This window comes from Oncorhynchus mykiss, chromosome 1 (assembly GCF_057628025.1).
Source record: "Oncorhynchus mykiss isolate SJ-2025 chromosome 1, ASM5762802v1, whole genome shotgun sequence".
Taxonomy (NCBI): Eukaryota; Metazoa; Chordata; class Actinopteri; order Salmoniformes; family Salmonidae; genus Oncorhynchus; species Oncorhynchus mykiss.
In genome coordinates, this window is record NC_143022.1 from 90,822,573 (window position 1) to 90,839,284 (window position 16,712).

A 16,712-nucleotide genomic window follows, 5' to 3' on the forward strand; every position below is an offset into this window, starting at 1 on the left:
CCTCTGGGCTTTAGTGAGACTGCAGGACATCATTTATGGAGAAGGGTTGTCCTCTGGGCTTTAGTGAGACTGCAGGACATCATTTATTGAGGAGGGATGTCCTCTGGGCTTTAGTGAGACTGCAGGACATCATTTATGGAGAAGGGTTGTCCTCTGGGCTTTAGTGAGACTGCAGGACATCATTTATTGAGGAGGGATGTCCTCTGGGCTTTAGTGAGACTGCAGGACATCATTTATGGAGAAGGGTTGTCCTCTGGGCTTTAGTGAGACTGCAGGACATCATTTATTGAGGAGGGATGTCCTCTGGGCTTTAGTGAGACTGCAGGACATCATTTATGGAGAAGGGTTGTCCTCTGGGCTTTAGTGAGACTGTAGGACATCATTTATTGAGGAGGGCTGTCCTCTGGGCTTTAGTGAGACTGCAGGACATCATTTATTGAGGAGGGCTGCCCTCTGGGCTTTAGTGAGACTGTAGGACATCATTTATTGAGGAGGGCTGTCCTCTGGGCTTTAGTGAGACTGTAGGACATCATTTATGGAGAAGGGTTGTCCTCTGGGCTTTAGTGAGACTGTAGGACATCATTTATTGAGGAGGGCTGTCCTCTGGGCTTTAGTGAGACTGTAGGACATCATTTATTGAGGAGGGCTGTCCTCTGGGCTTTAGTGAGACTGTAGGACATCATTTATGGAGAAGGGTTGTCCTCTGGGCTTTAGTGAGACTGTAGGACATCATTTATTGAGGAGGGCTGTCCTCTGGGCTTTAGTGAGACTGTAGGACATCATTTATTGAGGAGGGCTGCCCTCTGGGCTTTAGTGAGACTGTAGGACATCATTTATTGAGGAGGGCTGTCCTCTGGGCTTTAGTGAGACTGTAGGACATCATTTATTGAGGAGGGCTGTCCTCTGGAACGGCGTGGTGGTGTCCCTCTATAGGCAGCACGTTGCTATATATACAGGGAGCTCCAATAGTTCTGGGACAGTGACAAATATTTTGCTGTTTTGTCTCTGTACTCCAGCACTTTGGATTGAAAATGATACAGTGACTACGAGGTTAAAGTGCCGACTGTCAGCTTTCATTTGAGGGTATTTGATAAATAATGATGAGTGAGAAAGTTTACGGACGCATAAATATCACAACCCCAAGACATGCTAACATCTCAGCCTTACAATAACAGGGGAGGTTAGCATACCCCCAAGACATGCTAACATCTCAGCCTTACAATAACAGGGGAGGTTAGCATACCCCCAAGACATGCTAACCTCCCAGCCTTACAATATCAGGTGAGGTTAGCATACCCCTAAGACATGCTAACACCTCACCATTACAATAACAGGGGAGGTTAGTGTAACGGATGTGAAACGGCTAGCTTAGTTAGCGTGGGCGCTAAATAGCGTTTCAATCAGTGACGTCACTTGCTCTGAGACCTTGAAGTAGTAGTTCCCCTTGCTCTGCAAGGGCCGCGGCTTTTGTGGAGCGATGGGTAACGATGCTTCGAGGGTGACTGTTGATGTGTGCAGAAGGTCCCTGGTTCGCGCCCGGGTATGGGCGAGGGGACGGTCTAAATTTGTACTATTAGCATACCCCCAAGACATGCTAACATCTCAGCCTTACAATATCAGGGGAGGTTAGCATACCTCCAAGACATGCTAACATCTCAGCCTTACAATAACAGGGGAGGTTAGCATACCCCCAAGACATGCTAACCTCTCAGCCTTACAATATCAGGTGAGGTTAGCATACCCCTAAGACATGCTAACACCTCACCATTACAATAACAGGGGAGGTTAGCATACCCCCAAGACATGCTAACATCTCAGCCTTACAATATCAGGGGAGGTTAGCATACCCCCAAGACATGCTAACATCTCAGCCTTACAATAACAGGGGAGGTTAGCATACCCCCAAGACATGCTAACATTTCACCATTACAATAACAGGGGAGGTTAACATTTTTGGGAGGGTATGATATTTGTGCATCTGTAACTTTCTCACTCATCATTATTCATGATTAATTCAGGACTATCTGTAATCATGGTAGCATCCACATTAATGTAGAAGTGTTTAGAAACATATTATGTTCTTATTTACAATAAAAGTGACTCCAAAATGACACAATACATTATTTACCATTCATTTCTATTGGGCACAAAGCTTGATGTAGTCATTGCGTGTTATGAATATGGGACCAAATACTTAACTTGTTCCTACTTTACGGGATGAGAGGTGTGGGAACAGAGCAGGTGTTTTGAGTCGGAGTGTAACTGAAGAGGAATTGTGCACCACGTCTCTCTGCCTCCTCATTGACAAGTTTACAGTTGATTTATTCAATATTGTCAGCTGTTGAAATGAGACTTTTACAGATGCACAATCGAGAGCATCCTGTCGGGCTGTATCACCGCCTGGTACGGCAACTGCTCCGCCCACAACTGTAAGGCTCTCCAGAGGGTAGTGAGGTCTGCACAACGCATCACCGGGGGCAAACTACCTGCCCTCCAGGACACCTACACCACCCGATGTCATAGGAAGGCCAAAAAGATCATCAAGGACGACAACCACCCGAGCCACTGCCTGTTCACCCCGCTATCATCCAGAAGGCGAGGTCAGTACAGGTGCATCAAAGCTGGGACCGAGAGACTGAAAAACAGCTTCTATCTCAAGGCCATCAGACTGTTAAACAGCCACCACTAACATTGAGGGGCTGCTTTCAACATACTGACTCAACTCCAGCCACATTAATAATGGAAAAAATGATGTAAAAAATGTATCACTAGTCACTTTAAACAATGCCACTTAATATAATGGTTACATACCCTACATTTCTCATCTCATATGTATATACTGTACCCTATACCATCTACTACATCTTGCCATCTTTATGTAATACATGTATCACTAGCCACTTTAAACAATGCCACTTTTATATGTTTACATACCCTACATTACTCATCTCATATCTATATACTGTACTCTATACCATCTACTGCATCTTGCCTATGTCGTTCTGTACCATCACTCATTCATATATCTGTATGTACATATTCTTCATCCCTTTACACTTGTGTGTATAAGGTAACTGTTGTGAAATTGTTAGTTAGATTGCTCGTTGGTTATTACTGCATTGTCAAAACTAGAAGCACAAGCATTTCGCAACACTCGCATTAACATCTGCTAACCATGTGTATGTGACAAATAACATTTGATTTTGACTATTAACCATTTGGTGGATCCAACATATGGATAAGGAGCTCAGTCGATTCTATTAATCTGAGACAGAATATATACATTCAGCTGGTCTGACCTGAGCTGGACTGCCTTGACCGAAACAGCATCAAACTGTACCGAGCTAAGTGGTTTTTGTGTGTGTGTGTTGACCTATGCACAACCTGCACGGTGTGTGTGTGTGTATGTGTATGTGTATGTGTATGTGTATGTGTGTGTGTGTGTGTGTGTGTGTGTGTGTGTGTGTGTGTGTGTGTGCCTGCCCGTCTGGTCTCTCACCTTGGGGTTAACGATGATCTCCATGTCCATGGCGTTCTGCTCCTGCAGCCTCTTGATGGCGCCCAGAGAGATCCACAGGTTGTTGGTGTTGAAGATCTTAAACTTGGTGACTGATTTGAACTCATCTACATGGGCCTTGGGGACCTGGGCTATCTCCAGCAGACGCAGCTTGTTATCATACTGAATAAGAGTACCGCCCTGGAGAGACAGAGAGACAGAGACAGAGAGAGACAGAGACAGAGACACAGAGACAGAGACACAGACACAGAGAGACAGAGACACAGAGAGGCAGAGACAGAGACACAGAGAGACAGAGACAGAGACACAGAGACAGAGACAGAAACACAGAGAGACAGAGACAGAGAGAGAAAGACAGAGAAAGAGACAGACAGAGAGACACAGAGACAGAGACACAGAGACAGAGAAAGACAGAGACAGAGAGACAGAGAGACAGAGACAGAGAGAGACAGAGAGAGACAGAGAGAGACAGAGAAAGACAGAGAGAGACAGAGAGAGAGAGAAAGAGGTTATTTTGGGTTCTGATGGGGTAGTACAGTTTAACTAAAGCTCATTATTTATTTATACGTTATATTCTTTAAAAATAAATGGCTATATATAATTAATTTAAAAGTAAAAAAAAAAAAAAGATATACCAATTCCACATTAATGAATTAACAAACAATTGAATGAACTGTTTATAAAGTGTGAATAAAATGATGAGAAAGTGTTAATAGTGAGAGGTGAATAAAGAAGACAGAATAAACCACTAACAGAGACCACAACATGGCCGCCGCCTCCCTCCTCCTGCCACCCACCTTGACGTCAGCGCGGGTCTTGTCGGTGACCTCCATGATGAACTCACAGCGTTTCCCGTTGGGCTGGCTCACCAGGTGATGCAGAATGTTCAGGTCCACCGTAGCACCCAGGTTATCAATGTTAGACACAAAGATGTACTCCTGAAGAGGGGGGGGGGGAATTTTATTAGGATCCACAAAGATGTACTCCTGAAGAGGGGGGGGGGGATTTTATTAGGATCCACAAAGATGTACTCCTGAAGAGGGGAGGGGGTATTTTATCAGGATCCCCATTAGCTGTTGCGAAAGCAGCTAGTCTTCCTGGGGTGCAACTCAATCAATATTAGGAAAGTGTTCCTAAGGTTTGGTATACTGGTATATTTCACAGGATGCTGCTGAGGAGAGAACGGCTCGTAATAACGACCGGAACGGAGCAAATGGAATGGCACCAAACACCTGGAAACCATGGAAACCATTTGATACCGTTCCAATGATTCTGCTCCAGCCATTACCACGAGCCCTTCCTCCCCGATTAATGTGCCACCAACCTCCTGTGGTATATTGGTGCCTTGGAACTCGATTGTTTGACTTTGCTGTGGTTTTACAACGTTATGGAATGAACATTTTACACAAGAGAAGAAACACAGTATCAATAGCAGCGACGGCTGAATTATTTAATATAATTTACAAATTGTATAAATAAAAGAACTATTTTCTTTAAAAAGTGGTCAGTGCTGCAGATAGGGTGGTTAACTTTTTTAATTACATTTTTTTATTTAACCAGGCAAGTCAGTTAAGAACAAATTCTTATTTTCAATGACGGCCTAGGAACAGTGGGTTAACTGCCTGTTCAGGGGCAGAACCACAGTTCAGGGGCAGAACGACCTTGTCAGCTCTGGGATATGAACTTGCAACCTTTCGGTTACTAGTCCAACGCTCTAACCACTAGGCCACCCTGCCGAGTGAAGGAGGCTTTGTTGTGAAATTGAAATAGAAAGCCGTCTGGAGGGAGAGTTTACAGTCTAGCCAGACACATAGGTATTTGTAGTTGTCCACATATTCTATGTCAGAACCGTCCAGAGTAGTGATGCTAGTCGGGCGGGTCGGTGCGGGCAGTGAACGGTTGAAAAGCATGCATTTGGTTTTACTAGCATTTAAGAGCAGTTGGAGGACACGGAAGGAGTGTTGTATGGCATTGAAGCTCGTCTGGAGGTTAGTTAACATAGTGTCCAAAGAAGGGCCAGATGTATACAGAATGGTGTCGTCTGCGTAGAAGTGGGTCAGGGAATCACCCTGAGAGCAAGAGCGACATTGTTGATATATACAGAGAAAAGAGTTGGCCCGAGAATTGAACCTTGTGATACGCCCATAGAGACTGGCAGAGGTCCGGACAACAGGACACAACAGGACACACTGAACTGAACACACAGTCTGGGAAGAAGTTGGTGAACCAGGCGAGGCAGTCATTTGAGAAACCAAGGCTATTGAGTCTGCCGATAAGAATATGGTGATTGACAGAGTTGAAGGCCTTGGCCAGGACGATGAAGACGGCTGCACAGTACTGTCTTTTATCGATGGAGGTTATGATATCGTTTTGTACCTTGAGCGTGGCTGAGGTGCACCCGTGACCAGCTCAGAAACCGGATTGCACGGTGGAGAAGGTACGGTGGGATTCGAAATGGTCAGTGATCTGTTTATTAACTAGGCTTTCGAAGACTTTAGAAAGACAGGGCAGGATGGATATAGGTCTATAACAGTTTGGGTCTAGAGTGTCACCCCTTTTGAAGAGGGGGATGATCGCGGCAGCTTTCCAATCTTTAGTGATCTTGGACGATACGAAAGAGAGGTTGAACAGGCTGGTAATAGGGGATGCAACAATGGCGGCGGATAGTTTTAGAAAGAGAGGGTCCAGATTGTCTAGCCCAGTTGATTTGTACTGGTCCAGGTTTTGCAGCTCTTTCAGAACATCTGCTATCTGGATTTGGGTGAAGGAGAAGCTGGGGAGGCTCGGGCAAGTAGCTGCGGGGGGGGGCGGAGCTGTTGGCCGGGGTTGGAGTAGCCAGGAGGAAAGCATGGCCAGCCGTTGAGAAATGCTTGTTGAAATGTTCGATTATCATGGATTTATCGGTGGTGACCGTGTTACCTAGCCTCAGTGCAGTGGGCAGCTGGGAGGAGGTGCTCTTGTTCTTCATGGACTTTGGTGTCCCAGAACTTTTTGGAGTTAGAGCTACAGGATGCAAATTTCTGTTAGAAATAGCCTTTGCTTTCCTGACTGACTGCATGTACTGGTTCCTGACTTCCCTGAAAAGTTGCATATCGCGGGGACTATTCCATGCCATGGCAGTCCGCCACAGGATGTTTGTGTGTGTGTGTGTGTGTGTGTGTGTGTGTGTGTGTACCTTGCCCTCTGTGATGAGCTGATCCAGCAGACCAGAGTTGTAGAAGCTGGCGTAGATGTCCCCGTGGCCAGGAGGGTACCACACGTCAGCGTTCTCACCCGTCATACCAATGTCTGTGGCCACAGGCAGGAGGGACTCTTTGTTAATACGGGGGTACCTGTGACAGAGGGCAGGAGGGACTCTTTATTAATACGGGGGTACCTGGGACAGAGGGCAGGAGGGACTCTTTATTAACACGGGGGTACCTGGGACAGAGGGCAGGAGGGACTCTTTATTAACACGGGGGTACCTGGGACAGAGGGCAGGAGGGACTCTTTATTAATACGGGGGTACCTGGGACAGAGGGCAGGAGGGACTCTTTATTAACACGGGGGTACCTGGGACAGAGGGCAGGAGGGCGGGAGAGGAGAGAGAGGGTGAATTAACTTAGTTAAATAACCCAGTTGTAGGCTACTTCCAGGTTTCATGTTTTACTTTTAAATCATGTGAATCCTGTTAGGAATGGGTCAATGACGGGAAGACCAACTGAACAGAGGAGCCGTCATCACTTAACGTTTATCAGCTGATAAGAGCAGATTAGGAAGGAGAACGTTTAACGTCTCTTTACAGAGCTGAGGATGACCTGAGATCTGTCTGGTCTCTGTCTGTCTGTCTGTCTGTCTGTCTGTCTGTCTGTCCATGAGAGGGGAGGATTACCTGAGATATGTCTGTCTGTCTGGCCATGAGAGGGGAGGATGACCTAAGATCTGTCTGTCTGGCCATGAGAGGGGAGAATTACTTGAGATCTGTCTGTCTGTCTGTCTGTCTGTCTGTCTGTCTGTCCATGAGAGGGGAGGATTACCTGAGATATGTCTGTCTGTCTGGCATTGAGAGGGGAGGATGACCTGAGATCTGTCTGTCTGTCTGGCCATGAGAGGGGAGGATTACCTGAGATATGTCTGTCTGTCTGGCCATGAGAGGGGGGGATGACCTGAGATCTGTCTGTCTGTCTGGCCATGAGAGGGGAGGAATACCTAAGATCTGTCAGTCTGGCCATGAGAGGGGAGAATTACCTGAGATCTGTCAGTCTGTCTGGCCATAAGAGGGGAGGATTACCTGAGATATGTCTGTCTGTCTGGCCATGAGAGGGGAGGATGACCTGAGATCTGTCTGTCTGTCTGGCTATGAGAGGGGAGGATGACCTGAGATCTGTCTGTCTGTCTGGCTATGAGAGGGGAGGATGACCTGAGATCGGTCTGTCTGTCTGGCTATGAGAGGGGAGGATGACCTGAGATCTGTCTGTCTGGCCATGAGAGGGGAGGATGGTCTTGCTAGGGGGTGAGGGGTTATGGCTCACTGGTCTGTGTAGAGTACAGCCTGAGTACAGCCTGTCAATGCAACAGAATCCTACTCGGATGCGTTCTGCCTATAACAACATCTCTTGCATATTTTGTTTTGCATAGTTAGTTTAGTTTCGGTATGTTGCATTGAAAGTGTCTAATATTGCAGTGATTCGACCTTAACTCCCACAGTAAAGGGAAACGTTGATAGTGTTAACTAAAGGGGAAAACTCTAGAAGGCTCATATTTCTTCTGCATGGCAGTCCGAGGGGAGCTGTACACACTGGAGCAGCTTAGGGGGAACAGCTTGGAGAAGAGGAGAGGAGAGCAGAGGAGAGGAGTGGGCAGGAGAGGAGAGGGAAGGGGGAGGAGAGGGAAGGGGAGGAGAGGGAAGGGGGAGGAGAGGGAAGGGGGAGGAGAGGAGAGGAGAGGGAAGGGGAGGAGAGGGAAGGGGGAGGAGAGGAGAGGGAAGGGAAGGGGAGGAGAGGGAAGGGGGAGGAGAGGGAAGGGGGAGGAGAGGGAAGGGCAGGAGAGGGAAGGGGAGGAGAGGGAAGGGGGAGGAGAGGGAAGGGGGAAGACAGTTCTGGCATGGATAAGAGGGCACAGATGAGAGAAGAGAAGAGGAGAGGGAAGGCAGAGGAAAGAAGCGGAAGAAAGGAGAGGAGAGGGAAGGAAGGAAGGGGGAGGAGAGGAGAGGGAAGGGGCCTCATTAAAAGAGGATTAAGTTGTCATCTGACCAGGCTTTTTGACACACTCCAGCTTGATCCTCACTTTGTGTTTGATTGTATTCCAAAGGCGTAGGAGCTTCTGAGGTAAAGCCCTCCTTGAGGAGGCTGATAAAATATTAACACAACAAGCCTTTTAGTCTACAGTCCAATTCAACAGACAGTCCACTGCTTAAAAGGAAAGGTTCACCCATGTTGAAAGTTATATTGTTTTTGTGCATCTCTGAGGGATGTTCTATGGATTCTCCGGGTCAAATCCTGTTTTCACGTGTATCTGAGTTATTGGCGTTGAAGCAGGCGGACCTCCGGCCGCTTTGACGTAGCACTGTGATAAAGTCGCTCTGACTACACTGGAAGTTAACAGGAAAATGACTTTTAGATCACCAAAACGTCTCTCATACACATCAGATTTCAATACTGGACGATGTCATAACTCCGGAGAATGTCTTCTCTCAAATAAGACTTATGATTATATTTTTGGGATATTCCTACCTCGAGAAATGTGTCATTTAACAGAGGGTCTATGTAGCACATTTTTCCTGTTTGTCTGCCTCTTTATCCCAGGGTGCATTGCATGGTGCTGTTGCCTGAGATACTATAGAAAGAAGATGAATGAAGGAAAATATAACGCCCCACCCAGCAGACTGTGACAAATCACATTCTCGTCGTCATGCTGCGTCACGCTGTTTCTAAGCTAATTGTAACGCAATCGCTTCAAAGTCAGTGTATATATCAAGAAACTTGCCAATTTCCCTCAAAAGTACATAATGTCACGATTCTAAAGCTATATGATATTACAGATAGCAAGTGAATTATCTCACATATCTGAAAAGTATTGTAATGTTGTACTTCTGGTTGATGAAATTGGTGCTAAAGTTGGGTTTTTGAGCTAGCGCCCAATAGAATCCCATTCACTCCTTGAAGGAGAGCGCTCCTTGCCCAGGAATTTCCCAGAATGCACCGTGGAGCCCAATGATGTAGCATGGCAGAAATGCCTTCTGGAACATGTGAACTTCCATGTGCACTTAATGGTTGTACAGTCGTCTCAAATAAAACTGTGAAGGACCTCGGCGTTACTCTGGACCCTGATCTCTCTTTTGAAGTACATATCAAGACTGTTTCAAGGACAGCTTTTTTCCCATCTACGTAACATTGCAAAAATCAGAAACTTTCTGTCCAAAAATGATGCAGAAAAATGTATCCATGCTTTTGTCACTTCTAGGTTAGACTACTGCAATGCTCTACTTTCCAGCTACCCGGATAAAGCACTAAATAAACTTCAGTTAGTGCTAAATACGGCTGCTAGAATCCTGACTAGAACCAAAAAATGTGATCATATTACTCCAGTGCTAGCCTCTCTACACTGGCTTCCTGTTAAGGCTAGGGCTGATTTCAAGGTTTTACTGCTAACCTACAAAGCATTACATGGGTTTGCTCCTAACTATCTCTCTGATTTGGTCCTGCCGTACATACCTACACGTACGCTACGGTCACAAGACGCAGGCCTCCTAATTGTCCCTAGAATTTCTAAGCAAACAGCTGGAGGCAGGGCTTTCTCCTATAGAGCTCCATTTTTATGGAATGGTCTGCCTACCCATGTGAGAGACGCAAACTCGGTCTCAACCTTTAAGTCTTTACTAAAGACTCATCTCTTCAGTGGTTCATATGATTGAGTGTAGTCTGGCCCAGGAGTGGGAAGGTGAACGGAAAGGCTCTGGAGCAACGAACCGCCCTTGCTGTCTCTGCCTGGCCGGTTCCCCTCTTTCCACTGGGATTCTCTGCCTCTAACCCTATTACAGGGGCTGAGTCACTGGCTTACTGGGGCTCTTTCATACCGTCCCTAGGAGGGGTGCGTCACTTGAGTGGGTTGAGTCACTGATGTGATCTTCCCGTCTGGGTTGGCGCCCCCCCTTGGGTTGTGCCGTAGCGGAGATCTTTGTGGGCTATACTCTGCCTTGTCTCAGGATGGTAAGTTGGTGGTTGAAGATATCCATCTAGTGGTGTGGGGGCTGTGCTTTGGCAAAGTGATTGGGGTTATATCCTTCCTGTTTGGCCCTGTCCGGGGGTCTCCTCGGATGGGGCCACAGTGTCTCCTGACCCCTCCGGTCTCAGCCTCCAGTATTTATGCTGCAGTAGTTTATGTGTCAGGGGGCTAGGGTCAGTCTGTTATATCTGGAGTATTTCTCCTGTCTTATCCGGTGTCCTGTGTGAATTTAAGTATGCTCTCTCTAATTCTCTCTTTCTCTCTTTCTTTCTCTCTCTCGGAGGCCCTGAGCTCTAGAACCATGCCTCAGGACTACCTGACATGATGACTCCTTGCTGTCCCCAGTCCACCTGGCCATGCTGCTGCTCCAGTTTCAACTGTTCTGCCTGTGATTATTATTATTTGACCATGCTGGTCATTTATGAACATTTGAACATCTTGGCCATGTTCTGTTATAATCTCCACCCGGCACAGCCAGAAGAGGACTGACCACCCCTCATAGCCTGGTTCCTCTCTAGGTTTCTTCCTAGGTTTTGGCCTTTCTAGGGAGTTTTTCCTAGCCACCGTGCTTCTGCACCTGCTTTGCTTGCTGTTTGGGGTTTTAGGCTGGGTTTCTGTACAGCACTTTGAGATATCAGCTGATGTACGAAGGGCTATATAAATACATTTGATTTGATTTGATTTGCATTAATAACAAACTTGTATTCCATCTGTAAATATGAATAAAATGGTTAAATTATGAGCCTAGTTGGTTTAGCCACGGAAAAAGACAGGAACCTAACTGGTAGCCATGATTGGCTGACATAATGAATGGGCTGGACATGCCGGGAGATGAGTTTGGATTGGTCTGCCATATAGCAGACTTCTGTCTATAACGTGAGCTGCTCAATACTGTATATGTTGATCGTCCTTTCTTCTGTAGCGTTTTTGAAAGATATAATGTTAGCCATGGAGAACTACAAAAGTTGAGCTACTTTTCTCTTTAATGGCCTGACTTTAGCAGGCGCTATCGACAGGTCAGTTTCTGCATACACCACGGTCTGTGTGAACCGGAGTGACTTGACACAACGCTGACAAACAAGATGTACAAGCTACTAACAAAAAACTGAGATACATGGTTCCGGTCTACCGTGAAGCGTTCATTAGTGTATACCGTTAAGAGTTTAGCTACAATTTCTGATATTCAAAGTTTCTAATTTTGTCAGAAAGTTGTTTTCATTGCAAATTAAAGCATTCTGTTTGCTAGCTAGTGAACGTTATCATGCTGGCTCGCTATCTAACGTTACATGTATAATCTGTGCAGTAATATTATTTGAATCAGAAATCCATTTGCATTGCTAGTTATAGCCTAATGTTAGCTAGCTAACATTGAACCTAGTTGGTTAGCTTTAGCTACCTGCAGATTCATACTACAGCAATGACAATGTCTGTATTGGTATTGGTATGATATACCATTTTCTAGCCCAGTCTCTACTTTTATCCAATGTAAATAAAAAACAATTTCAAATGTTGCTACATAGGACTGATTCCAGGTGATGGGTCACAATTGATAGTGCCATTTTATTTAGGCAATTTTACAGCTAACTATCTACTCTACATGCTGATATTGTCTTTGGTATTATTGTGTGTAGCTAAGTTTCCTTGCTAGCTAGCCAGCCAGCCCATAGAGAGAGCGTTGCATTGTGGACTTTGTAGTTGATTTGAACTGCAACAGATTTCCACAATGATTTTCCATGTTGCTACCAACCTTATTATAACGGCAAAATTACATATTTAAATACTCACAAGTTTAGATACTTTTCTCACACATGTTAGTGTGATTTAACACTGTAAATGAAAGGAATTAGTGGTTTTGGGTGGATTTTTCCTCTAAGTCTTTAGAGTCCATTCATTACAGCTACAGACAGGATTTCCAGTTTTATGTCCAGTATGTCTCATATATTCTGATCAAGCAAGATATGAGACATACTGCGGTGCGTGTGTTACCTGCTCTGGTTGAAGGTGTGTATCTTGACACGGTGGTGTGTGTATTTCTGAAGGATCTTCTTGGTGTCTTCATCCGTGTTGAAGGAGTTCATCAGGACCAGAGGAACGTCTGTGTTGTACTTCTTGTTCAAGTGCTGAGGGAAAAAGATATTGGATTAAGAACAGGTGAAAGGAGTGCTTGGCGGCCATATTGGATTGAGAACAGGTGAAAGGAGTGCTTGGCGGCCATATTGGATTGAGAACAGGTGAAAGGAGTGCTTGGCGGCCATATTGGATTGAGAACAGGTGAAAGGAGGGCTTGGCGGCCATATTGGATTGAGAACAGGTGAAAGGAGTGCTTGGCGGCCATATTGGATTGAGAACAGGTGAAAGGAGTGCTTGGCGGCCATATTGGATTGAGAACAGGTGAAAGGAGTGCTTGGCGGCCATATTGGATTGAGAACAGGTGAAAGGAGTGCTTGGCGGCCATATTGGATTGAGAACAGGTGAAAGGAGTGCTTGGCGGCCATATTGGATTGAGAACAGGTGAAAGGAGGGCTTGGCGGCCATATTGGATTGGGAACAGGTGAAAGGAGTGCTTGGCGGCCATATTGGATTGAGAACAGGTGAAAGGAGTGCTTGGCGGCCATATTGGATTGAGAACAGGTGAAAGGAGTGCTTGGCGGCCATATTGGATTGAGAACAGGTGAAAGGAGTGCTTGGCGGCCATATTGGATTGAGAACAGGTGAAAGGAGTGCTTGGTGGGCATACTGGCCACAGCAAACCAAGTGACAGGCTGTTTGGAGCTAATGCAATGGCAGTGTTGGAGAGCATCAAATCCGAGATGCATTGTGACTGACTGATTGACAAATCATAATGAGTAGTTATTTATGATGCAAGGTGATTTGTAGCTCAGTTAGTCGGCAGTCTGGCTGCCCAGTCGGCTGCAATGCTGAACAAGCCCGAAGACTCTAGAGTCCAGACTTTAACGAGGGAGGGGTTGTTACGGTAAACTGTTAAAAAAACTGTGTGGGTGTGTGGTGGAGTTTATGAAGTAACCAGGCTGGTCGAGGTTCGTCTCGGCTTTATGAGGTCATTAAGGGTGGGACTGTCCTAGGAGAGGTGGGTGGGTCGTGTGAAGTTCAGCTCCACTACCAACCAATGTAACTACCAGGATATGACACAACGTAACTATCAGGAAATCACACGCTGTCTGACTGGCGTAACAGGATCTATTCCACTGTAGGATGTTTGTTTAGATTTAGTGCAACCATTTTAAGTTTCGTTTTATGAATTTTGGGAAGTTATGAACTCCCATTTCCTCAGAGGACCCCAGGACAGAGTTGAAAGGTCAGCAGGCTAGAGAGGAGGGATAAAGAGGTCCTGTGGATTAAGAAAACCGCCCTTCTCTCCCTCACCCTCTCTCCAAATTACAAGCACATGCTCTCTCTCCCTCTCCCTCTCTCCCTCTCCCTCTCTCTCTCTCTCTCTCTCTCTCTTTCTCTCTCTCTCTCCCTCCCTCCCTCTCTCTCTCTCTCTCTCTCTCTCTCTCTCTCTCTCTCTCTCTCTCTCTCTCTCTCTCTCCCTCTCTCCCTCTCTCCCTCTCTCCCTCTCTCCCTCTCTCCCTCTCTCCCTCTCTCCCTCTCTCCCTCCCTCCCTCACTCCCCAAGGGGCTTTATTGGCATGGGAAACATATGTTAACATTGCCAAAGCAAGTGAAGTAGAGAATATACAAAAGTAAAATGAACAGTAAACATTACGCTCACAGAAGTTCCAAAAGAATAAAGACATTACAAATGTTGTATTATGTATCTCTCAAGTAGATTAAACAGCATGATCATTATATTTAGTATATTATAAGATCAGCTGAGGGTCTGTGTGAAGCTCTCTAATGTCTTCAGGCAGTCTGACTGAAAGGAGAGCTGTTATTCTATGGGGCAGGTCTGTGGGTTTGGCCAGGCAGAGAGGGGACAGAGAGCGCAGTGTGCTGGAACTGAGAGGTGTGTGTGTGTCAGAGCCAGAGAGAGGCGGTATTTGTTTGCGGACGTGTGTGTGGTTGTCTGTATATGTGTGTATCTGTGTGTGTTGTGTAACGGCTGCAAGCAAAGGGAAAGGAAAAGGGAACAACTGAAAGTATTCAACTGAAATATGTCTTCCACATGTATCCCAACCCGCTCTGAATCAGAGAGGTGTGTGGGGGGGGGGGGGGGGGGCTGCCTTCATCAACATCCACATCATGAACACTCTCCCCACCTCCACACACTGTGTCCTGTGTCTGTCTCACATCCCAGTGGTTCTGGGACAATCATTTTACCCTCCAGATATAGGCATATTACCTCCACTGTGAATCAGGCCATTTAGGGAGAAAATGGATACCAACTCACATTAATGTTCACCAACTCCCACCTCTGCCCTGTCCCCTGAGTAAAGGTTCTCAGTCATCTCTCTCTCTGTGTGTGTGTGTGTGTGTGTGTGTGTGTGTGTGTGTGTGTGTGTGTGTGTGTGTGTGTGATCATTGTCATGCTGAAAGACCCAGCCACGTTTCATCTTCAATGCCCTTGCTGATGGAAGGAGGTTTTCACTCAAAATCTCACGATACATGGCCCCACTCATTCTTTCCTTTACACGGATCAGTCGTCCTGGTCCCTTTGCAGAAAAACAGCCCCAAAGCATGATGTTTCCACCCCCATGCTTCACAGTAGGTATGGTGTTCTTTGGATGCAACTCAGCATTCTTTGTCCTCCAAACACGACGAGTTGAGTTTTTACCAAAAAGTAATATTTTAGTTTCATCTGACCATATGACATTCTCCCAATCTTCTTCTGGATCATCCAAATGCTTTCTAGCAAACTTCAGACGGGCCTGGACATGTACTGGCTTAAGCAGGGGGACAAATCTTGCTTGTTTGTAGGTGACCAAATACTTATTTTCCACCATAATTTGCAAATAAATTCATTAAAAATCCTACAATGTGATTTTCTGGATTTTTTAAATCATTTTGTCTGTCATAGTTGAAGTGTACGTATTATGAAAATTACAGGCCTCTCTCATATTTTTAAATGGGAGAACTTGCACAATTGGTGGCTGACTAAATACTTTTTTGCCCCACTGTATCTGTTATAACAAGTTATTATGAGTTATAATGATATAATGACAGTTATGACAACTGGAATCGAACCATGCAGGCTGCCCAACCATGCAGCCTGGAATCGAACCAGAGTCATTAGGGACGCCTCAAGCACTAAGATGCAGTGCCTCAGTCCGCTGAGATGGAGTCCCTCAGTCCGTTGAGACGCAGTGCGCTGAGATACAGTGCCTCAGACCGCTGAGATGGAGTGCCTTAGTCCGCTGTGATGCAGTGCCTCAGTTTGCTGTGATGCAATGCCTAAGACCGCTGAGATGGAGTGCCTAAGTCCGCTGTGATGCAGTGCCTCAGTCCGCTGTGATGCAGTGCCTCAGACCGCTGTGATGCAGTGCCTCAGACCGCTGAGCTGCAGTGCCTCAGACCGCTGTGATGCAGTGCCTCAGTCCGCTGTGATGCAGTGCCTCAGACCGCTGAGATGGAGTGCCTCAGACCGCTGAGATGGAGTGCCTCAGACCGCTGAGATGGAGTGCCTCAGACCGCTGTGATGCAGTGCCTCAGACCGCTGAGCTGCAGTGCCTCAGACCGCTGTGATGCAGTGCCTCAGTCCGCTGTGATGCAGTGCCTCAGACCGCTGAGATGGAGTGCCTCAGACCGCTGAGATGGAGTGCCTCAGACCGCTGAGATGGAGTGCCTCAGACCGCTGTGATGCAGTGCCTCAGACCGCTGAGATGGAGTGCCTCAGACCGCTGTGATGCAGTGCCTCAGACCGCTGAGATGGAGTGCCTCAGACCGCTGAGATGGAGTGCCTCAGTCCGCTGAGATGGAGTCCCTCAGTCCGCTGAGATGGAGTCCCTCAGACCGCTGAGATGGAGTGCCTCAGACCGCTGAGATGGAGTCCCTCAGTCCGCTGAGATGGAGTCCCTCAGTCCGCTGAGATGGAG

At 46.5% G+C, this 16,712-nt stretch overlaps 1 protein-coding gene across 3 annotated transcripts in view; it reads right to left on the bottom strand.

The window, feature by feature from the left end:
* The window catches only part of LOC110531757 (UTP--glucose-1-phosphate uridylyltransferase), a 65,104-nt gene that overhangs the window by 15,556 nt on the left and 32,836 nt on the right, over nt 1-16,712 (bottom strand). For all 3 annotated transcript variants that reach the window (XM_090183999.1, XM_090183988.1, XM_090184010.1), the window contains 4 exons: nt 12,707-12,840; nt 6,693-6,849; nt 4,315-4,455; nt 3,500-3,697 (listed from right to left, as the gene is read on the bottom strand). In XM_090183999.1, the coding sequence (XP_090040125.1) occupies nt 3,500-3,697; nt 4,315-4,455; nt 6,693-6,849; nt 12,707-12,840 (630 nt within the window). The remainder of the gene's footprint in view (nt 1-3,499; nt 3,698-4,314; nt 4,456-6,692; nt 6,850-12,706; nt 12,841-16,712) is intronic.